This window comes from Tenrec ecaudatus, chromosome 12, assembly GCF_050624435.1.
Source record: "Tenrec ecaudatus isolate mTenEca1 chromosome 12, mTenEca1.hap1, whole genome shotgun sequence".
Taxonomy (NCBI): domain Eukaryota; kingdom Metazoa; phylum Chordata; class Mammalia; order Afrosoricida; family Tenrecidae; genus Tenrec; species Tenrec ecaudatus.
This window is the reverse complement of record NC_134541.1, coordinates 53,601,051-53,624,491: the sequence shown is the minus strand read 5'-3', so window position 1 is coordinate 53,624,491 and position 23,441 is coordinate 53,601,051. Positions and strand designations below refer to the sequence as shown.

At 47.6% G+C, this 23,441-nt stretch overlaps 1 protein-coding gene across 1 annotated transcript; it reads right to left on the bottom strand.

The window, feature by feature from the left end:
• Window positions 1-9,435: 9,435 nt before the first annotated feature.
• PAX1 (paired box 1) lies at window positions 9,436-18,607 on the bottom strand. The gene is made up of 5 exons (XM_075527898.1): window positions 18,343-18,607; window positions 17,270-17,899; window positions 15,433-15,575; window positions 14,540-14,762; window positions 9,436-9,527 (listed from the first exon to the last, which is right to left on the bottom strand). Exons 1-5 carry the CDS (start codon window positions 18,605-18,607, stop codon window positions 9,436-9,438), a joined length of 1,353 nt encoding a protein of 450 aa, XP_075384013.1.
• Window positions 18,608-23,441: the final 4,834 nt, after the last annotated feature.

Here is a 23,441-nt window from a genome sequence, read left to right as displayed (position 1 = left end):
CTAAACATCTAAATACAACTACAGTACATTAACTATAATAACACAATACAGTAAATAAAATTGACTTATATTTCCTTATGCTTTAGTGTCTAAAATTCACTCACATGGGCTTCATTCTACAATCCCCACTGGCATTCCCACACAACAACCGAGCGAGCCTATCTTTCATAGGAGACTTGTGGCCTGGCAATGCCATTTCCTCTTCAGCAAGGAAGGGCCTATTGGGCTTTTTACTTTTTCTCTTTTTCTTTTTTCCAAAAGACTCCAATTTCATCAAAGTTGAACATTTGCTGGAGATGAAACTCTCAGCCTCCAGGTATTCGGCAAATTTGGTCCCGAATTTATCGTCATCGTCTTGATGCACACTCCCCCTCTCCGTGCATAACTACACCGGGTATGCCAGTTGTCTGCTTGAATTTTTCAAACCAGCTGACTGCGAACACTTCGGGCTGCTCAGGACTCACTCCCACCACATTTTTCAGGAAACCTCGACACAGGCTTGTCTTCTCGCACGTCACCATTTCAGATTCACAATTGCCATCAAATTGTTTCTGATTTCTTCAAATCAACAGGAACTTTTCAACCTCTTCAATGCTCTGGGTTCCTTGTTTGGTGCTTAACGATTTCACACCTTTCCCTACATGAGTTGCTTTAATGATGATGTCGACTAAGCCATGTTGTATTCAGCTGCCAAATCAGTCCAGCAGTGACCTGATTCAAATGTTGCAAGGATTTCTTTCTTTAACTCATATCGTGGTTCTCACAGTTTTCCTCTTAGCTTTACTGCAGGTATCACTAACTTTCTTTAGAGCCATGGTAGTGACATTTTATGCAAATAAAGCACACCAAAAGGCCAGGAGGGTGTAAGAGGCCTGGTAGGACTTGATCAAGGACAATGTAATCAAGAGGAATTACTGAAACACAAATTAACACTGAACATGATAGTGGGATAAAAGGACAGTAAAAGGAAATATAGGAATGAACTAGGAGGCAAAAGGTTTTTATAGAGGTCTAAATACAGGCATGTACATATGTAAATATATTTATATATGATGATGAGGAAATAGATCTATGTGTGTGTATATATATATATATATATATATATATTTAGCATTAAGGTAGCAGATGGACATTGGGTCTCCACTCAAGTACTCCCTCAATGCAAGAACACTTTGTTCTATTAACCTGGCATTCCATGATGCTCACCTTCCTGATATGGCCACTGAAGACAAAGCGGGTGCATAAGTAAATATGGTGAAGAAAGCTGATGGAGCCCAGCTATCAAAAGATATAATGTCTATGGTCGTAAAGGCTTGATGGTAAACAAACAGTCATCTAGCTGAGAAGCAACAAAGCCCACATGGAAGAAGCACACCAGCCTGTGTGATCACGAGGTGTCAATGGGATCAGGAATCGGACATCAAAGAACAAAAATCTTACCATTGTGAATGAGGAGGAATGTGGAGTGGGGACCCAAAGTTCATCTGTAGGCAACTGGACATCCCCTTACAGAAGGCTCATGGGGAGGCGATGACCCAGTCAGTATGCAGTGTAACAACGATGAAACATACAACTTTCCTCTACTTCTTGAATGCTTCCTCCCTGCCACTATCATAATTCTAATTCTACCTTACAAGTCTGGCTAGACAGAGGATATACACTGGTACAGACAGGAACTGGAAACACAACACAGGGAATCCAGGACAGATGATCACTTCCGGATCAGTGGCAAGAGTGGTGGTACTGGGAGGAGGGAGAGAAGGTGGGCTAGAAAGGGGAAACCGATTACAAAGATCTACATATAACCCCTTCCCTGGGGGACAGACAACAGAAAAATGGGTGAAGGGAGACATTTGGCAGTGTAAGACATGACAAAATAATAATAATTTATAAATTATCAAACGTGAGGGAAGGGAGTGGGGAAGGAGGGGGGAAATGAGGAGCTGATACCAAGGGCTCAAGTAGAAAGCAAATGTTTTGAGAATGATAATGGCAATAAATGTACACATGTGCTTGACACAATGGTTGGATGTATGAATTGTGATAAGAGTTATACGAGCGCCCAATAAAATGATTTTTTTAAATATCACACAAAATAAGGACAGTGACCAATGTTTTCATATAGTAACACAAGCACTATATGTGGCCCGAGTGAAAGGGCCACTTAGATCGAAGCATCATCTGTCAGGGCAGTGGGGTCCCCAATACTCAAACATTTCCTCAGGAGCGACCTTGTGATTATGGAAAACATTAACAACAGACAGACAGACAATGGGACACAGGGGCCCCTCGTCCCATGTCAGAACTGAGAGAGAGAATGTATTTTCCAATGGGGCTATATAGTGGGGCTTTCATAAGGCATGCCTATCACATAGTTAATAGGTAATATCATAAGCAGGTAATATAATAAGTAAGCAGTGTGGTGAGTCAACATCTTAACCTAATGATAGTTGACCCCAAACCTTCCTCACCCTCTCCATGGGGAGTTATCTCTGATCAGTATCAGCAAGAGATGTCAAAACAGAGTTTGCTGTATTTTATGGTGGGTTGGCTATAGAGCCTGATTGATTTTATCTACAGATAACCTTGACATATTGTGAAGTAGCCAGATACAGAAATACTTCATCTAATATGACAGTTCTTTTATGGGGGGCGGGGTATTGGAGGGGCAATGTTCAGTCATGAGAATATATATTAAAATGTATTTACATCTCATAACTGCGAGAGTCTTCCCCCACTGGAGTCGGCTTTCCAGACCTGTAATTGTAGCATGGGGGACTTAGCTGTACTTCATTCACTGACTGAGGCATTCACCATGCTCATCCTTCTGGGTCCTCACAAGATAAGGCACATGGTCACTCTTGGCCTGTACAGGTCTTTTCAGGCTGGGTTTTCGGTTCAACGATTTAGCAAAGTTACAAACACTGAGCAGATTGTTTGTTGTTGTTGTTTTTTCCAACTTTGCTGTTCGAGTCGTGTAAAGTTCAAGCTTGGATGGAGCCTTTCAACACCAAAGTCTCGCTGTACTTACAAATTTAAGCTTCACAACAGCCCACAGAGGAAGGCAATATTATCCCCACCGAGCAGAAAAAGAGAGGCTAGGTAGTCAGTCTAAAACTAACCCAAACGGACACAGCTGGCAACTTATTCAATCTAGAGCTGAATCTAGGTAGCACTGTGACCTCGTCAACTCACTTTCTCTACTGCTACCAACAGAGACAACCCAACAACTGGTAGTCTAAACTTAACATACATGCCAAGTCCAGGCAACAGATAATGAGGAGGCTCCATTTCTTTATACCTCTCCTATAAACAATCTTTCTGGGTGTTATCCTAAAACATAGGTAAATCAGATGGCAGTCATGTTTTTACTATCTGTTGTTATTCCTTCATGCATTGGGTCTTACAAAGAAATATTTACTTGCATCTTTAAATGATTACAAATCAAAATTATCACTGAAAATAGATACTTTGCTTAAAATGGAGACAAGCAAACCTACATTAATTACTCAAAAAATCATCAAAACTTTACAAGTAAAGATGAAATTCACTAAATATATCAGTTTTGATTAAGGTCACTTTGAAACTTTATTTACCTGTTTTGTATTCAAAGAGTTTAATATAGAGAGTAAAAGTAAGAAACAACAGTTATTTTAAGGTATTATTGACTCTTTAGTTAGCTTTAAGAATTTCCATACGGGTGAGTCAGAAAGGTTCATTTTTAACATATACCCAGACTATTCCCTTTGTTCCAGAATAAAAGCAACTATAAAAATAGTAAAATAACAAACATAAGTAAAAAGTAATATTGCAAAAAGCTGTTGTTCACAATTTTATTAGGAGGATGAATCTTTCCTATTCACTGTTGTTTGTTACCTTCATGGAAAAATATGTGCTCCCCCTGGTGGCCAGAAGGATTTCTGTCGTTTTCTATATCAAGTTAACAATACTAGAACTTATTTGCCAAGAGCCCTTTAATTTTTTACGTCTCAAAAATTTTAAATTCTAATGCCACTCTTTAAAAGTCGATTTCCTTCAATAGATTCAAATATACATTTCTTAGTTTTCACTCCAGAAGAGTTGTTTAATCAAAACCATGAAGTTAAAGAATTTTTGTTTTGTTGTTATTCTGTTTTGGGTAAAATAAAAATTTCATAAAGCTAAAACCACATCCACCAGTGACTAGGAGCACTTCCCATAATTAAAACTGTGTGGCCTATACAAGAAAAGACACTAGAGATCATTCATTAAGTCCATAGATCTCACCGGAGAAAAAGAAAGTAACATGTTACAATATAAAAATACAACTCAATAACTAAATGAGCACTCCATCAAGCTCATTTCATCCTTAAGATAAAAGGAAAACAGTGAAGGTAACCCAGGTGATGACATTGCAGTATAGTTGAAATTTCGGCACCCGTAACTCAACTTAGGATTCCGCATTTTAATTTGGACAGTTCATTGTTTCCAAAGAGGAACACAAGCTGCTTCTCCTGAAGAAGAGCTCTTCTTCAGTGAACAAGGGTGTCAACGCCAAACAGACATAATTGAGTATAATTATTCCAAGTGGTTAGAATTCCCAAGTTGGATTGGGGCTAACTGTCTGGCTCTCATTTTATTAGTTGACTTGACAAAGAAGACAGGGTAGCTCCTCCTTGCTCCATCCTTTTTTTAAAAAAAATTCAAAACAAAGGTCTAAGACAAAAACTGAGATCCACTAATTTGGCTAGAAATGTCTCAATCACAGGTCACTTCCTCGGTGAGTGCGGCTCTAGTTTAGACAGTAAGGTTAGGGGGAAGGCCAAATAGCAGTCTTTGCGTACCTCCAACCTTTTCAAATATAAGCAGTACGTGTTTCTCAATGCATAGCCTACCTGGATGTACAATCCTTTCAACTTAGGCATATCCTGGAAAAACAAAATTCATATTCTCCAGCACAGTGTGGAGCAAGTGGAATGTCCTTTGAAAAGGAACCCACTCCCCTCCTTTCCTATCAACTTCTAACCTGGCTTTCTGCCATTTCAATTCTGTGATTTCTGCCAATAAAATTTGCCATTATTTTCACACAAAAAAAAGAAAGAAAAGGAACCCAGACCAATTTTAGCTTGTGACACTGATGTGAGGAAATCTACAGTGTGCTTTCACCCAGACCACAGCTCAGTGCAACAGGTCCCATCTCCTAAGAGTGGTCAAGAAAGCAAATGTGGAGAGAGTAATGTAAACACAGTTGTGAGTGAGTGCTCTGAACTAATGGCGGCTCAAAAGAGGCGTTAGCCCATCTGGAAGTCAATTCCACCTCAATCCCAAATGAATGTGGAGAGGGTGAAAAGATACGTGTGCCGGTATTAGATATCCGGGCTGTAAGGATGAGGGCAGCTTCTTCCTTGTCCCATTGCCTCTAGCTTACCCTGAAGAGACTAACTCCCTTCCTTCCAGGAAAAGGAAAACCTTATCCACGAGGTCCCTTGCAGTTGTTAATGTCCTTCTGAAGTCTGTAGAATAAGATTGGATATTGCCAGGAAGGGCAAATCCACTTCACGGGAATTAAAAAACAATCTGACCACATTTAAAACGGTTTCTTCTTCCTCTGTCCCCTTTCCCTTTGGTTTGCCTACCTTCCTTCCTCCTTCCAAAAACACCAGCTGTCATCCCCAGGGAAGTTGCCACAGCCCATTGTGAACACTTCACTCCAGTGGCGAACACAGCAAAATCCTGGAATTATTCATTTAAGGCACAAAGCTGATCCTCTTTACAGAGTCTCTGTTGTTAGTAAATCCTGATTGATATGCATCCGTGGAGGAAAACAAGAGTACAGACAGTGGAGCAAAAACTTAATTGTCTGCAGAGGTCTGTTCTCCCAGTTGTACCTGTGTGTAAATGACACAACTTTTTGATGGGCACGTTCAAATAGCACATACCCAAAGACACAAATGTCCTGCTATGTGCATTGTTTTATGGGAAGAATCCATAAGACTGCAATCATATTCACCTTTACGGACAGAGAAGAGGGCAGAAAGAAACTTTCCATTTTCATTTAATATTGTAGGCACGGCTTGAATTTTCTAAAAGTGTACTTTTAATTTTATCTGATCTAGTGATGGCACTTATTTGTTTTTAAAAAGTCACAAGGGCTTTATCTGAACAGTTGGATTCCACATAGGGGGGTAGGTACTTGTTAACCTTTTCCCTAGACTAAAAAGAAAATCAATTTTTTTAATTTATGGCAAGATTTGGTGCTCTTTGGGGGATAATTCTTCCTCAAAGTATTCTCTTTCCAGCATATTCTATAATTTTACTCTATGTCCCCCAGACCTCCAGAGATCCACATGCACAAAGAAAAAAATGGCAATATTCTAATAAGTTCTTAAATATCTACACTCTGGAACCCAACATCAACCATAATAAGCCTCCTCTACTATTTGTGCACAACTGGTAAAATCATTTCCAGAGATGTGGAGCAATATTAATTCTGTCTTCCTACAGAGCAGCTCATAATGTACATGTTCCATGGGAGGATACATTTCACCAAGAGGTCACAGGCCTCAGTCACACTACATCACAGCTATCTTACTAGGGCTCTAAGCAGCTGTGGCAGCATAAGGTCAGTGGTTCAAGCATATCAGCTGCTCAGCAGCAGAAAGATGAGGCTCTCTGCTCCCATAAAGATCCACAACCTCAGAAACCCACAGAAGCAGATAGACTCTGCCCTATAGAGTCACCGTGAGTTGAAATAGAGACATGGAAGTGAGCTTCGAATTGATTTTACTGTGGTACTTCTATGGCCTACAGCCTCAAGAAAGGTGTGTTCTGTATTCTCCACCAGGAAATTCTAGTGCATGCAGGCACTGTAACTACAAACCAAGCCCATCCTCTGGGAAGGCTCTTCCAGAGCCATGTAACTTTGAAAGTCCTACCTCCAGCCCTCCAGTGGGAAGGAGGGACCACAAGGGACAGGTTTGTAAAGTGCTTTGCCTTGCAAACGCATTTAAAATATAGGGCCTTTCTATTTATCCTGAGGTGTATTGCCAGCTCTTCTCTCCTTTAACCCTGGTTAGGCCAAACATGGGCTAAGTGGAACGTTTCAGGGCAATGAGGATAAAGGCATTTCAGAGACAGAGTAGGTTGTCTAGGTCCTGATTTCTTCAGAAAGGGGTGAGATGCCTTCCTCTTCCCCAAATCCTGTTGATGAAAAGATGGTGTGTTGTATAAAGTTTATTTAAGCACATGGAGACAGGCTTGGTGGGGAGGTGGGGGGGAGGTAGAAGAAGACGAGGGTCTGGGAGCTTTTCATTTTTTGCCGTATTTTATTCCTGTTATTATTGTGGCCAGTTTCTCCACGTGGTGGACGGGCTAGAAAGGGTAGAGAGCCTAGGTTCTCAAAGGGAAGATCTCAATCGTGGCTTTCCCATGAGACAATGGGACCCATTTTCAAAGTCAAGGTCTATAATTCATACCTTACAATATGGCCCGGAGGAAATAACCATTTCTAGCCCCTCATAATCTAATTTATAAAAACGGGGTGTCACTTTTTTTAATGTAGACTTTGGAAAGTTGGGAAGAAAATCTCTATGTGAAAAAGCAAGGAAATATTCCCTGGTGACTAATACTTTCAACAGATACGGTTACCAAGAGATGTAAGGATAGTAATTTCTGCTCTACTGCTAAGAAGAACAATAACTTCATTAAAAATCCCCTTCCATCAAACTTTTCAATGGATGATTAGAGAAAACCTAGCAGAGAAGAAAATCAAAACTATTCGCTAGAGTCCTCTTAGACTTGGTAGCCTGAGATCACATACTTTGGGTTTCAGAATGATAAACATGTACTGGGAAATACACCAGAGACTGCTTACTGCCTTTCGTCCATTTTACTCCTGTAAGAATTAGCTTGATTTTAGGATGAAATCTGCATATTGCCTATTTACTTAATCCTTGAGATTGTGGGCCGACAGGTGGAGGAACCTCACTCAGACTGCCCTGCCCTTGGCTATCTTGCTGAGAGATAGGCTAGTCCATGGCAAATGCCCTCCACCCCCACTTTACTTTCTCATTCACCTCTTGCCCAATTGGGTTGGAAACGAGCAAACCAATCAAATCCTTTCCTTTTAATGACAAGCATCCTGAGGAAACGGTGAAGAGTGGAGGGAAGGCAAACAATGTTCACAATATAGACACGAGAGCCCCTGCTCACCTCTACCAAGGGCACTTAGGCCTCTCTTCTAGTCCATGCCTAACAGTTTAGATGACTCTTACCAGGGACATTTTTATCTCAAAAATCGCCTTTTTTTGTCCATAGTCCTACCACCACTGCACTGGAACTTGTAAGCATTTAACAACTGTTGTGTACTGTCTGGCTCTCAGAGACTCTTCCCAAAGCTTTTCCTGTGTCCCCCCCCTCCCCCCACACACACACCTTGCACACCAGAAATTTAAATGTACTTCTGTATCCAGAAGCAGTTTGGGATTTACATCAATAAATGTGTTGACCCTGAACACCAAAAGACAGTCATGATGCCTTTGTCATTTGTCATAATCCCTGTGTTGGGGGCAAGGAGCCACTTCAAGATCCTGGGGTTTTCTAACTACTGAAAACACCATTGCTCTCTCCAGCCCTTTCCTGGAGTCCCTCCCCACCCACACCCACCCCCGCCTCTCCCATTAGGTGACATCATCACTGAGGAAAACAAAGAGAAGCCCAGACCTTGAATAATGAGAAAATACAGATTTCCAGTCAATATACTCGGTGGTGGGAGTCTCGAAGTTGACAGTCCATTGGTTTGGGTGAGAACTCATTAGGATAAAGCTCAACGGCTGTGGCTACTTTGTCCACGACCACAGTCTGAGGCCAGATGACTTGAAGCTGAGTGGAAGGGGAAGGGGTGAGGGATACTGAGTCACAGCTGCTTAAGGAATTGTCTGCAGCCCTTTAAAGGGGGTGGAATGCAGCCCTTGTCTATGAAAGGCACCAACACAAGTAGGAAGACGGAATCAGATCCACAGAGCAGAGAAAAGTGAGGAGCCAAGCAAACATAAGAACAGGGGTGGGATGGAGAACAGGGGTCTGAAAAGAAGAGGGAGAGAAATGAGAGGAAAACAGAGAAGGAAAAGGAGGCAGAGTAAGAGGGCGGGAAGAGAAAGACAGCTAGCAAGGGAGAACGAGTAGACAAAGTGAAGGTGACCAACACGCCTGGAGACAGAAGGGGGGGGGGGAGAGGCTACCAGGAGGCCACTTCAAGACCCAAAAGTTCAGAAAAGCACTAGAAATAGGGCCACTAAAGGAAGCCTAGTGGCCAGGCCAGCCTACAAGACTACCCCAGAGCCGTGGCTGACTGCAGAGTGGCATCCAGGTCTCCTTGGGTCCTGCTTGAGTGCCCTGCTCTGTCCGTCTGTTGGTCCACCTCCTCCAGGCTGGACTGGGGCTTGGGGCAAGCTGCTCCTAGGTGGTGGAGGCCGGGATGGGTAGTCCCTGGAAGCTCCCAAGGGCACCAGAGGCCTTGGCTCCCGGGCTGGGCCGCTTCTGGTCTGCCGCTGAGAAGAAAGCACAAAGATGTTGGGTCATCCACCAGCAATGGGAGAGACCCTGAGTCCCCAATTCCAGACAACCTGGAAACAACTAAAGTATCAGCAGCTTCAGGCTGGGCAGTGAGCATACTAGAAACAAGGGTTCTGGGGAGAGCAGGACCCGATCTCTCCAAGAGCCCGGCAGCCCTTCAGCCACTCTTTCCCTCCCCCAGAAGGCTGGCCTTCCATTGCTGCACTTCTGGTGGGGGCCATTTCACCAGAGCTCCCTGATGTCCCACAGGAAGCAATTCCCTTTGCTCTCCCATTCCCCCAATTCACACCACACCCCTGCACCCCACAGCAAAAAGAAGATGAAAGACAGGCACTGCTACTGACCTTTTGGGGATAGAGAGGGTGTAAAGGGGAACTGGGGACTGGGAGAAGGGCGATGGAGGGTGGGGGAGGATGGATGGGGTCTTCAGATCAGACGTTAGAGGTAGATGATGTGGAGTGGCAACCCATGAGACTCTCCTGCCACCTCTACCTAGCCTAGTTGTGCCTCCCAGAGCTGCTGCCAGGGGCCACCAATTCCGGTTTGACGACTAGAAAACTGTACATGACACCACCCTTGTACAACCTCTGTTGTCCCTGGTGGCTTGGCTTTTTGTGCACAAGGAAAACAAATTTGCTTATACCTAAAGGGGACTAATTCAGTTTTCTTTTCTTTCAAACAAGTTGTTGAAAAGGAAGTTTAGGACCTCTGTGTATGGGGTAAAGGGGAGCTGTGGATTATCTACCTATCTATCTATCCATCTATCCATCTATCCATCTATCCATCCATCCACTTTCTGAAGCTCCTTTGCCCCAACTGTAGCCTACACCTTGGCTTGCTTGATAAGAACTGTGTATGCAGTTTCTCTCTCCCTGCATCTGTCTGCCTCTCTGTCTGTCTGTCTCTTTCTCTCATACACACACACACACACACACACACACACACACACACACACACACACCTAGTTGAAATAATGTCCAAAGGGAAGAAGTTTCAGACAGAGAGGTTCCCCTGAACCCCTCTCTCTTTCATAGACACAGTTGTGACAGCCCAGCATAAGAGCTTTCCTCAGTTTTTTCTCTCCATCTCTAGGCACACATCAAGGTGAGGACCTGCTTAGAAAATATTTCTTGGCATTTGTTGGTTGTCTTAGAGACAGGCAAACAAAAATGAATGCTTGAAAAATAGGCATGGGGCGTTAGGTAGGTGACTGCACCCCAAACTACCGGGGAAAATCCAGCTTCCAGGTTTAGCTATGGCTCTAGCCAGTGTCTCACAAAGGGTCTCTTCTCCCCTCCTTTTTCAACCCTGAGAACCCAGGAGTGGAGAATGTGCAGGGCTGGGCTCACTAGGGATTCTGTGGGTTCATTTAAACTCTGGGGGCAGGAATAGAGACATGGGTTTTTAAATATTGGGACATAATTTGTCTGCATTTTATAACATAATAATTGTAATTTGCAAGGCACAGTGGGATGCTCTCCAGGTTTGGGAAGATGGCAGGGGCTCAGAAGCAGCTAGGTCAAATGGAACTGCAGTGTTGCGCACAGCCTTCATTTGTAAGATCCCTCAAGAACGAATCCACGGGTAAAGGTAACTGGGATTCATTCTTTTAACAAAATAACCGCCCCCCCCCCAAAAAAAAACAACCCATTTGCTTTACATATATATCAAACTAAACTCACTGCCATTACTGACTCATAGCGACCCCACTGTGGGTTTCCAAGATTGTTTAGGGGAGTAGAAAGCCCAGTCTTTCCCCAGAGGAGCTGCTGGTGGTTCTGAACTGGCCACCATGTGGATCGCAGTCCAACTCCTAACCACTGTACCACCAGAGCATCTTGCCTATATATAGTATCTCATAAATTCTATTTCTGTATCATTAGTCTAGCCAAGAAGGATTTAAAAGAAATGTTGGTGGCTTGTGGAAAGCATTCTGTACTTTGAAGGGACACCTGTGGGCTGTGTCACCCCCTGGGGAAGGTGACTACATGGTGATGACTTGACTGCGAAGGACATTTTGATGGGTATTGAACTTCCTTGAATGACAGCCCTCAAAGGGTTGTTCAAGTGAAGTGTTCCTATTTTTCACTCAGATCTCAACGTTAAAATTTCCTTTCTAGGGATGGGAGATGGAAGTCATCTTTTTATGCCTATGTAATAGAGAACCCAGATTCATCACTATTTTTCAAGATAAAATTAAGAAAAATTGTACTGCATATTCTGATACTTGTTTAGGCTTCCCTTGCAGTTGCCATTGAGACGTTTGTTTGCGGGGTGATAGATACCACATTGCTGTTCTGTGTCCTCCAGCAGATGCTGACTCATAAGCAGTAGCCCTACAAGACAAGGTGGTACGTTTGCTTGGCTCTCATCTTTAAGGGAACACAGCACCAGGTCTCCTTCAGAGCTACTGGTGGCTTCAACCCAAGAGAACTTTCAGGAAGCTCTCAGCCAATGTGCCCATGTGCTCCCTCAGTTGCCCTTATTGTCTTTTTAGCTCTCTATTCATATACAAGATGATCAAAAGGAAATGCCATGCTTCTTCATAAATGCTAGTCCTGCCATTCTTAGGAACTGAACAACTAATGATAGTAAATTGTCTCCTCTTAAGGAATAATTAGAATAGCCAAGGGAGATTCAAATCATGTAGAGTGGTTTGGTTTGCGTGGTGGTAGTATAGTTTTGAAGTGAGGGGGAAAAATAAGTCAAGTATGTAATTCTCACCCTGTAAAAAATGACAGCTAACATATGATTGTTTTTTATGTTCTGGTTCAAAGAAATATATATATGCCAGCTTGAGAAATTATTTTTATAATGATGAGGCTGAGTGATTGAATGCTCCTTTTGTCTGCACCTTTAAAGGGCCATGAGTACCAGAAATTGTTCTATAATCAGTGTTTCTAATCATTGACAATGAAGTGTGATGTTTTATAATATAGATGGCAAAAGTGATAAGGAAGTCAGAGTCATTACATAGACTTTCTGAAGAAACAATATCTTCTAATAAAATCAACCAGTCTAAATGTTGAAAACTCTCCCCTGAACTAACTAGAATTAATTTAAAATTCAGAACCCTATGTTTTAACTTTGGACTATTATCTATGGTTTATAGCTGTTTCTAATTAGATTGGAACACCCCAGGACAGAGTACATTCGATTAGAAATTACCTCCGAAGAGATACTATCCTTGTGCAAAGTCTTCCTGTCCTTTTGGATCAATCAGGGGGAATCAATCACATTTGTGGATATACTTTTCTAATTAAAATTAACCTGCTTAGTTCAGGGATTTGTTGCTGAATGTAATAAAGTAAATTTTATTTTGACTACTAATTTAACTTATAACCTAGTTTATTGAGAAGATTAGAGACCAGTGACAAGAAAGCTATATATTCACCCTGACACTCACTATCTGCTCTTACATACAGGAGTTCTAGTTACTAATATTAAGGAAGTTATTTTACTTTGACTTTCCTGTTATTGAATGGGTTCTAGTATCCTGTGATTTAAATGGAATTTAAATCATAAAACAGTCATAATTCTCAATTTTTATAAATATTTTGTACTTAATTTGCCTATAATTAAGCAAGTGAACATTATCCTAATATGTCAGATGTTTGTTCTGAAAGAGCAAACATGGCATCCTTTCTCATCTTAATCCTTGCTCTCTCTCCTAGTTAATGTCGCCAGGGCTCACTGTGCCTCACAGAAATGACTCGACTGCTTGCAAGTAGCACTTTTGGCCTGGATTTCATGACCCTCTGTCTCTGCCTGCCCTATTGCCACCTGCACCCCACCCCCAACACACACACACACACCCTGCCAGATGTGAGCGCATCAACGAGTAAAGGGTCTTTTGTAATATGGGTGCATGCATCTGTTCCCTACTGTGACCTGTTCCCTGCGGTGCCCTGGGATGACACCCTTCTTTCCCGTGGTCTTTGCAAACTGCTGGCCCATTCAAATCTAAATATCGTCAGATTGGAGGTAATGAAACCTAATCAGCTCCTTTTTCCAATCACAAAAATAAGGACATACGCAAGGGCAAACTTCTCAAGGTGAAGGAAAACTCGGAAGCCAAAGGTCAATGTAAGAACATGACTCGCATGCAGCTGACAGTCATTGAAGTACTTCAGACCTGTGAGTTGGCTTATTCGGGAGCAGATTTATTGAAGATGAGACTTAAGAGAAGAAGGAGAGAGAGAGAGATTACCTTGCTATATGTCCCATAAATGAACGAACGGACAAAAGGAAGGAAGGAAGTTCTGGGACCATCCAGAATTCAAAAGAGCCTGAACTTGGGGCCATGGGACTGAATTGCTCTCTGCTTTCCTGTGGGAAGTGTTTTTGTTTTTAAATGAATCCAAGGAGAAACCAGGGTGTGACGGCACAGCTCCGTAGAGCACAGAAAGGCTGAGCTGGAGGGTGCCTTCTAGACATTTTATGGACAGAGAGAGAAACTGAGGTCCAGAGAGAAACAATAACCTGGTGAGACATAAACCTACCCACTGCCACCAAGCCAATTTCCACTCTAGGCCAAAGTGGAGCTGCTGATTTGGGTTTCGGCAGCCGTAAATCTTCACCAGAGGACGTAAGCTAACCTTTCTTTCAGGAAATAACGAGTAGGCACAAAAAGCTAGATGTGAACCCAGAAGTTCTGTCTTCCAGCCTGACCCTCTTTCTCCTCTCTTCATACATTCCAGCGCTCTCTTGTGAGATGGGGAACAGACCTGGAGTCCCACTCGACCTCAATGTATCTTTGTATAAATATAGGCATATGTTTCTGAACACATTGTTAGAAATTAACCTACTACATGCATAGATTCAACGGACAGGATAATATAAACCATGACTCTGGTTGGGGTATTTGAGGCTCTATACCCCACATGCACCCCTCTCTCCTCTTCCTTTCTTCCATGGTCACTTCTCAGGCTCAAGCCCACCTCCCTGGTCATCAGGGCATCCAGCCCACCCCTGCCCGACCCCTCACCTTCTCGGCTGGGATGCTTGAAGGTCATTGCTGCAGCGAGCTCCCCACTGTGCACGGCCACACTAGCCCCAGGGGGTGCCAGCGGGTGACCCTGTGCAGGTGGCCAAGGCGGACCTGGGGCGAGGTAAGTGCCCCCTGATGCGCTGTACACACCATGCTGGTTGGACGCTGGGTAGGTGCAGGCCGGAACGAAGCTGCCCACCCCTGAGAGGCTTGCGGCAGACTAAGGGTAGAGGGGACAGATAGTCAGCCAAAGGCTTCCCAGGTTGTCTCCCTCCCTGGCCTCTCCAGCACACATCATTCCAGAAGTGAGGAATCCTCATTTCCCCCAAATTGTCTCCATCAATTACTTTCACTTGAGGCCTGGCCTCTAATGCTATTAATAGGAGCTCTTTTTAAAATTTTTAAATTTTTAATCCACCCTAATTGTAATAGTTAAACACACACATACACTGCCAGCAAGGCAGTGACTATGAAACCAATTTACAGTGTCTCTATATAGGGCTTCTGAGACGGTAAATCTTTTTCAGAGTAGATAACTCTCCCACTGGGTTTGAACTGCTGGCATCACTGGAAGCCTAACCACAGCTAATACCACAGCAGGGCTTTATAATTGTTATGTAGAGCCTGTATTTTAAAATCCACTCGAATTGTGATAATAACTGCAATACTAGCAATGGGAACAAGGAATTCGCTTTGAATCTACAGAAAGTGAAAGGCATCTTGGCCAAGGCAACTGAATGCCCCTCCAAACGCACACAAACCAGTGAGCTGGAGAAAAGAGAACTACTTCCAGGGCACCCACTGCTTTGCTCAATTTCCCTGACTGTCTCCCTGGCCTCTGCTATCTATTCTGCTTTCGTAGTTAAGGATGTCTCCTACTGCTCAGTTACCTGAGGATATTTAATATCCGCCTCCAAGGCAGTTTTCTCAAGCCCATTCACTGCTTGGGTGGCCGGGAAGGTGGTGCGATTCACGCTGGCCCAGTCTTCCATCTTGTGGGAGTAGGCTGTGCCTTCGCTCCCAGCCAGGGCCCCTGCTGGGGCACATGACAGAGTAGAAGGGTTATGGGTCCTCGCCCCCGCCAAGACGTACACAAGCACCTATGCTCTTGTCCCAAGGCCGCCCAGCGGAGGATTCCTCAACATCTAAAGGTGGTCACACTAAGAAGCTGCAGAGAGGCGGGGAGTGATCCACAGATCAGATCGCAGCGTTTCGCTTTCGCTCCTAGGCTGACTATGAGGAGAGTTTTGCCCAGGCTCCTCATTCATCACAGCCCTGGTCCTGCTACTTCCCCTGAATTGGATTGTCTATCCAGAGGCTGGCTGAAACTCAGCTACCCAGCAGACACAGCGCCTGGAAAAGGTTGCTGGGTCCCAATTACATGTTCACAACAGTCGCCGAAGAATTACAAGGAGGCATGGGGATTCAATGATGATCTTTCTCCCTGTTCCTAAGTTTGCTTTTAAGTAGAATTTGTAGGTAAGAGGGAACAGGTGCATACGGTTCTTATTTAGCCTGACTTTAGTACAAAAGGGGGTTCTGCACCTTTTCAAATATTTTAAACCTGCATAAGCAGCAAAATAAAGGGACTTTGATGAGAAATGCATTGCAAGGAGAGGTTAGCTCATTTCAAAGTCAACATTAACAAAAGTGTAACATTAAAGGGCAAATACCCATTGCCTGTATGTTCAACGTTCATGACCTTTTGACACATAGGTTTTGCAAAGCCTCAATAGCGCCTGGAGGTGGAAGGGACAATCCTGCTCGGAACTACTTTGGAACCCACCGAGTTCCTCTCAGAGCCGCATCAAACCATCCGCAGCTCAGCCATGCCCAGCGCTGCCAGCGCAGCTTTGACCCCCGCGCAGTCTGCCCGTGTGAAGCCCGAGAAGCCACCGATCGCAGCATCTCTCCCGTGGCCCTTACTATCTCCGGGCTACAGATAAGTCTGCCTCTTAGCCTTCTAGAAGCCCTCTATCCCCAAGCAGCTGCAGGAAGTAAAAGTTAGTACCTAGAAACAAGAAACCCGCCTTAGGTCCACATGTCTCACCTGAGCACAGGTTGTCCCCAAACCTCCACCACCACACTACTACCACCAGGACTCCCGCCACGGCACGGCCACCACAAGAAAGAGAACCAATAGGGTGCCGAGTTCCAATTGCATGCAGAAGACAAACACTTATGAGTGCTCACCCCGCAGATGCCCATGGGCCATCAATCAGGTTCCTGCTTCAGGTCCCTAAGAATCTAGGCCTGCTGAAGATCTAGGTTACACTAGGTTAGACTGGCCACAGGGCACCTTTCCCTGTTACTCCAAAGGCTGACTGAGCCCGGAACAGACGTGGATGGAACCTGTTGGAGGTACAGTGAGGCATCCAGAAAGCTAAAGGGGTTGAAGAATTCCAGGAGCGATTTGTTTGGCTTAGATTTGTCGATAGGGGTTTGCATACTTTTTGCGAGAATAAAAAAGGGCAATTTCAGGCCTCTGAGTTTGTGGTCTGCGATTGCTCTTCCATTGGGAAATATTTTCCATATTTGTCATAAAAAGTTCAAGATGTCCGAGGACTCCCACAGAAGGCCGGTGCCCCTGGAGCTTCCCCTGCTAGCCTTGAACCCCCCTCTGAGTAAGACCCAGAATCACCTCCCTTGCCCACTCTCACTCCTGCCCGCTGATGGCTCCCCCTTCCTAGTGGGCCACCAGGGCAGGGGCCGCCATGACTGACTGACCTGTTTGCTCCATCAATGTCCGGATGCCCAGGATGTTGCTGACTGAGTGCGCCGAAGGCCACGAACGGGGGATGCTGACGTGGCCTGCGGAGCCTGAGACTCCAGGGTGACTGCCCATTTTAGCGCCCGTGGGAGACACGGGGCTGGGGTAGGGATACTGGTAAATATGGTTATAGGGCAGCGCTGGCTGAGGTGGCGCCTGCTTGCTGGCTTCGAAGGGCCCGGGCTGCGCAAGGCTCCCGATCTTATTTCTCAGGATGCGGCTGATGGAGCTCACAGAAGGTACGTTGTACTTGTCACAGACGCCGTCGGCCAGCAATCGGTCGCGGATTTCCCAGGCAAAGATGCCGGGGTCACCTTGCTTGTAGTCCCTGATGTGCTTGACCACGTTCGGGGTGGTGACACGAGGCTTGCTGCCCCCAATGGCTCCTGGTAAGATGGAGCCGGTCTCGTTGTAGCGCGCCAAGATCTTGCTTACGCAGCCATGGGACACGCGAAGCTGCCGGCTGATGTCACAGGGTCTGATACCCAGCTGAGCCAATTCTACAATGCGCAAACGGATGGCGTTGGGCAGAGGACGGCCATTGACGAAGACGCCTCCCAGCTGGTTCACTTCGCCATACGTCTGTTCTGCGGACGGGCCAGGCGAGAGCGAGAAGACCGGGGAGAGAAAACACTGGCGGTTAGCTAAGCGAGGCCGCGCTGCCCCGGGGACAGCCTGCAGGCGTGTGGCCAAAGGAGACCAGGCGACCCGCGCATCCCCGAGGATACCCAACCGGCTTGGCGCCCAGGGGTCCAGCCGCTTGGGAAGAGTTCTGCGAGTAGGGGTAGCCAGCCATAGGGGCTGCGAAGAAAGGCCCTGTGCCCTCCAGCCCGCTTTGCCTTTTTGTCCTTCCTACTTGGGACAGACACTCTTGGAGGTCGCGCCAAATTGCGCCCCGAAGGCTGGGGAGTGTGGCAGACCACAGGACTGAGTGGCCCAGAGGAAACAGGCGAAAGGGAAAGGAGGCGCGAGGACAGGACCCACTACAGCTGCCCAGCCCACCCGCGCCTGCCCGCTGCCCGCCCCTTACCCATGGTGCGTTGGCCAGCCGGCTGCCTGGCGCCGGGACGCCGGGGGCTGGGCCCGCCGAGGTCCGTCAGAGCTTGGGCGCTGCTGCTGCCCGAGAGGCATAGAGGGAGGGCGAGGGCGAGCGGGAGCCCAGAGCCCCAGAGGCTTGGGCGAGGGCTGGGGAGGCGCGGAGAGCCGCCTCGCGCGCCACCACGCGCGACCACACCGGCCGCCCGCTCCCAGGACACCCTCCAGGCCCGCGACCCCAGGTCCAGAGTGAACTTCATTCAATTGGGAGAAATTCGTCTGATCGGGAAGCTGCGAAGTTCAGGGATCAATTTGACGTGTCCTACACGTCAATCTCCGCAGGCACGCAGGAGACACGCTAGTTGGCAGCCCATTGGTTCCCGTCACTGCGCCCTGGCGTCCTCCCCACCTCCGCCCCCCACCGGTCCTGAAACTCTACTCGCTTTTGCCCTGTGGTGTTGCAGTCTTCCACCCTTCTTGGGAACCTCTCCCCTTTGTACATAAACAGCCTTCCCAGACCCTGTTGAACCTGGAACCTTCCATGCCCTCTGCCCCCCTCACAGCCCCCTCCCTCTCTGGTTATGGGCATGATGAAGAAATTACTTCAAGTGGTTAGTATTAAGTTGGTGCCAGTAGCCCCTGCTCCTCAGGAGAAAGACTCGGCTTGCTATTGCTACAAGGAAGGACAGTCTGGGAAAGCCACAAGGGCAAGATCTACTGTGGTCGTTCTGAGTCCGAAATGAGCCCAGGGGCAGTAAGCTTGGTTTAGGACTAGTACTAGCACCAGTTTAGGTGTGTTACCACCTCCCACCATCACCACTCTTAGAAAGATCAGAGAAGAGAAATTGTTCATACCAAGTGGTTGGTGTGACCTAGCCGCCTTGACGCCTTTCCTGGGCTCAGTGCAGGCACATAAGTGAGTGCCAAGGGTAGTGAAGAGATGCTGGCCACGAGAGCAAAAAGGGTTACAAAGCATGGCAAGATCCATTCCAGCGTGTCTCCTTGGGGCCAGGCTGCCCACCTGAATTCATTTCTCTCTGAGAAGTGACAAAGCGCAGACCCAAAAGGGATACTGACCAGCTGCCCCAGGGACTGGAATCTGAAACCTCCAGACAGCAGGCAGAGTCCAGGTATTATCTGGAAGCCCCTCTAATGGCTTTAGACCAGAAGGGCTGGCCCTTTCCCCCAGGTCCCAGAACCCAGCACCCCTCTAGTGCCTCCACCGGAAGGAGGATTGCCTTACATGTCCTGAAGCACCAGCCCCCAAGGGTCTTTGACAAACCACAGAATGGTTCTTTCCCCTTCCTTTACGTGGGAGGTAGCAAAATCTGAAGTCTGACCCTGGCTTTCACTGCCAAACCTTCCACATGACCTCCTTCCCTAGACAGCATTAAAGGAGCCATGGTAGTGCACTGGCTTAAGCAAACCCAGCGGCCGCTCTGAGGGAGAAAGATGAAGTTGTCTGTTCCCATAAAAATGTTTGCCCTCTGAAACCAAAAGGGCAGTTGACTCTCTTTTACAGCATCGCTACGAATCAACGTGAACTTGGCTGCAGTGGGGTGCCGTTTTTTTATTTTTTTTTATCAGAGCTCAGTTCTGGACCCTTCCGGCACTCCGTGTCAAACCACGGGCGGAAATCAGGGAATACCAAGTAGAGGGGGAAGTTCCCTGTTTTGCGCCCTTATTGGTATGAGAAAGCCTCCAGCTGCTGGCGTCCCATATTCTGAGCTGAAAGTGCAAAGAAGGACATCTAGCAACCGCTAGCTCCCCAGGACTTTCCTGTGGAAGCGGGAAGAATATTCTCATCCAAAGGCCAACTCCTGGTGTCTGCTTGGAAACGGCGCACGGTGCCAGCTCAGTATTGCCCCGGAGGAGCAGATGGATCGAATCCGCGCAGCCAGGAAGCAGGGGCGGCCCAAACCGTGACCCTCTGCTCTGTCCCCGAACCAGTCTGTGCGACCGTGTCAAAGAACAGGAGCTGAGTAGTAAATCTTGGGAATGCAGGAGGCTGTTCCGAGCTGGCGCAGGAGCCACGGACAAATCTTTCCCTTGAAAAGGGAAGAGTGGTTTCCAAAAAACAAAAAACAGTGGGGACTCTGTGCGGCACGGAGTCCACCGTGAGGCCCCTGGCTCCGTGGGTCCTGGAAAAGCTTCGGGGGAACCAGAGCGAGGTTTGGGGGCTCGGGGACTCGGGGGAGAAGCCTGCGGAGGGTGGAGAATCTGTTTCAAAAGATGGGGCCTGCCCAAGGCCTGGCGCTCCGATTAGATCAAAGGGGACTGTTCCGAGACCGGAGCCCCCAGAAAGTGCGCGGCCCCGGGCTGGCCAGCCTCCTGGGCACCGGCGAGGCGGCGCCCGCGGGGAGTCCTCGTCGCTCTCTCCGCGTCCTTGGGAATCTGCTCGCTCGCTTTCCCCAAAGAGGTTCGCTGCGGTCCTTTTTGAAGAGACACCGAGAAACGCCAACGCCAAGGTCTCCGTGCCGCGCTCCCGCGCGCTCGGGAAAAGCCGGGCGGTGATTGAGGTCTTCTGCAGGAGCGCAGTCGACTGGCACGCTACGGGAACGGGACCTCCGGGCGGCGGTGCCACCCTGAGAGCTGCTTCGCCCTGCCCCGCCGCGCCCGCGCGACATCTGCTGCGGCGCGGCGCACCGCGCGCGGCTGTTGAAGGGACCCGCGCGCGCCGGGACCGGCTTCTCCCCGCTGCTCAGCCCGCAGAGGGCCCGGCGCGTGGCATGGGCGCCCACCCCGCTGGGGAGCGGCGGGGCCAGTCGGTCCCGGCCTCCGAGCCCCGCGCCAGCGCCGCCCGGGAGGGCGCCCCGCGCTCCCCGCAGCCGTCCCCACACGCCAGGCGCAGTTTGTCGCCCCCTGTCGCCCTGGCCTGGCTCCGCGTATTTCTGCGCTGGGGAGACTTGTCGCCAAGGTGAGTTTGCGGAAGGAGGTGGGGGGTGGGGATGGGAAACATCTCCCCTACCTCGCCCGGTGTCGCCTGGATCCCTCCAGGACTTGGAGTCCGCTACGCGGTCCGCGCTGGGGGCGTCGAGGTCCTTCGCGAGTTTGGCTGAGTGACATTGCCATCAGAGATGGACTCGCCTCCGGCGCAGCGAGCTGCAAAGTGGAAGCGCAACTTCCAGGGGCTCGCCAGCCTCAGACGTGCCGTCGCGCTCCCGTGCCCGCTTAACTTGAGGAGTCTAAAGGGGTCGGCGCCTTCACGGGGCGCAGAGTGGATGCCAGTTCCCGCTACGATTCCGGGAATTGGCCCAGGTCTGGAGAAAGTGAAAGAAGGGAGGTGAGCTGGGTGCATGGGAAAAGAAAAGATGGGGAAATGGTAGCTGCCTGCCTGGACGTCTGTGGTCTAGCGACAGGGACTCACTGCCTCAGAGCGACCCGAGGACAGAGTAGAACTAGCCCTGTGCGGTCCGAAAACTGTAACTCTTGACAAGAGCCAAAAGGCTCATTTCTCTTCCGCGGAGCGGCTGGTGGTTTCCAATCCAAACCTTGAGGGACAAGCTACCTGTAAATTCTCCCTGGGCATTTACTTTGGAGCCATGAACCCTGCGCCCAGAAGTTAGGGCTCCAGGACAGTCAGGGGGTGGGGGATTTGACGCTCCTTGGAGAAGCAGTCACGCCTGTTTCACATCTCTTGCTTCGTTTTGGATTTGGGAGGACTGTTCAGAAATGTATCTGGGTACAAACAAAACAGTATTCTCTTGTAGGCCTGGGTCTTCCAGGGGCGCGAGCCTTTCCCTTGATAGGAGGGACTGACACCTGGACTCCGCGATTGCAACAATGGGCTCAAACATGAAAACAATTATGAGGCTGGCGCAGGAGTAGCGAGTGTTGCGTTCTGTGGTCTATAGATCGGGTCAGAACGGACTCCACTGCACCGCTTAATAAATCCACACACAAAGCCCGAGGCTGCAGAAGAAACAACCAGAGCCCGGTGCTCTGGGGCATGTTTGGAGTCTGCCAGGAAGGACTTCAAGGCAGAAAATACAAGTGACGCCCCAGAAGATCCTGGGTGAGCCAGGGCCTGACTAACCAGGAACTCCCCAACTCCAGGTTCCCCTGAAAGGTGCTAAGGACTCTTAGTGAGTGAGCCAGACCTGGCTCTGGCTCCGGACAGTGTAGCTCAGCCCATTATTCAGGGTTTCCCTTCGGCCTTCCTTCCCTCGTGCTGGTTATTTAAGAATGTCATCATGCCTGCTGCAATTCCCGGGGCTAAAAAGCAAACTTGTTCCTTTTCTACAGTCACACCGTATGTGCCAACCCCTCAAAGGTTTTCCGAGGAGATCCCGCCAAAACACACCGCGCTGGCGCGGACACACAAATGAAACATTAAGAGAATGAAGAGAGGAGTCTTGGTATTGCAAGCACTCAGAGAACAGCTTCAGAAGAACCAGCTCACAGGATACAGGAATGTGAGAATGTATAGAAAGGCAGCCAGTTGTGATCTGGGTTGTTGAGAGAGAGGGATGAAAGGAGGAGGTATCAAGGTGGAATTGAGCCCCGGAGCAAGGTCTGCAGGTCGCCTGTTATGCTGTTGTGTCCTCCAGTCTTAAGTGGACCAAGGTGCATGTGAGGGAGAGGTGTTGCGCTTAACACTTTCCTGCAATTAGGGTCCAAGCACTCATGAGACCCCCAAAAGGAAAGTGATGCCTAATTGCCAAGTAGAATTAACACAACCCCAAGACTCCTTTCTCCCCCGCCCCCCATGAGTCCAAGGGTTAATTTTGGTTATTAGTTTGTTTTTGTTTTTCTGTCCTGCTTGTAACCACAGTGGATTCGAAGTCTATTCGTTGTCTACCTTCCCATTTGTTTAACCTCTAAATGTTTATTATTGAAAGCAGTCAGGTGTTTTTAGTGAAATCACTGGCTGCTGACTGTTGGAGATGTCCTGGGAAACGAATGTGGCATATGCAAGAGGGAAAAGTAATTTTCCTAAAATGAAATGGATGAACAAAAATAAATGAATATTTTCCACATGATTAAGAAAGCAGCGGACAGCCAGGCATCAGCTATTCCATGTAGAGGCATGAGAGAAATAGGAGAAAACAAAGGTGCAGTGAAACCCACACTAGAAACAATCCAGGGGAAACT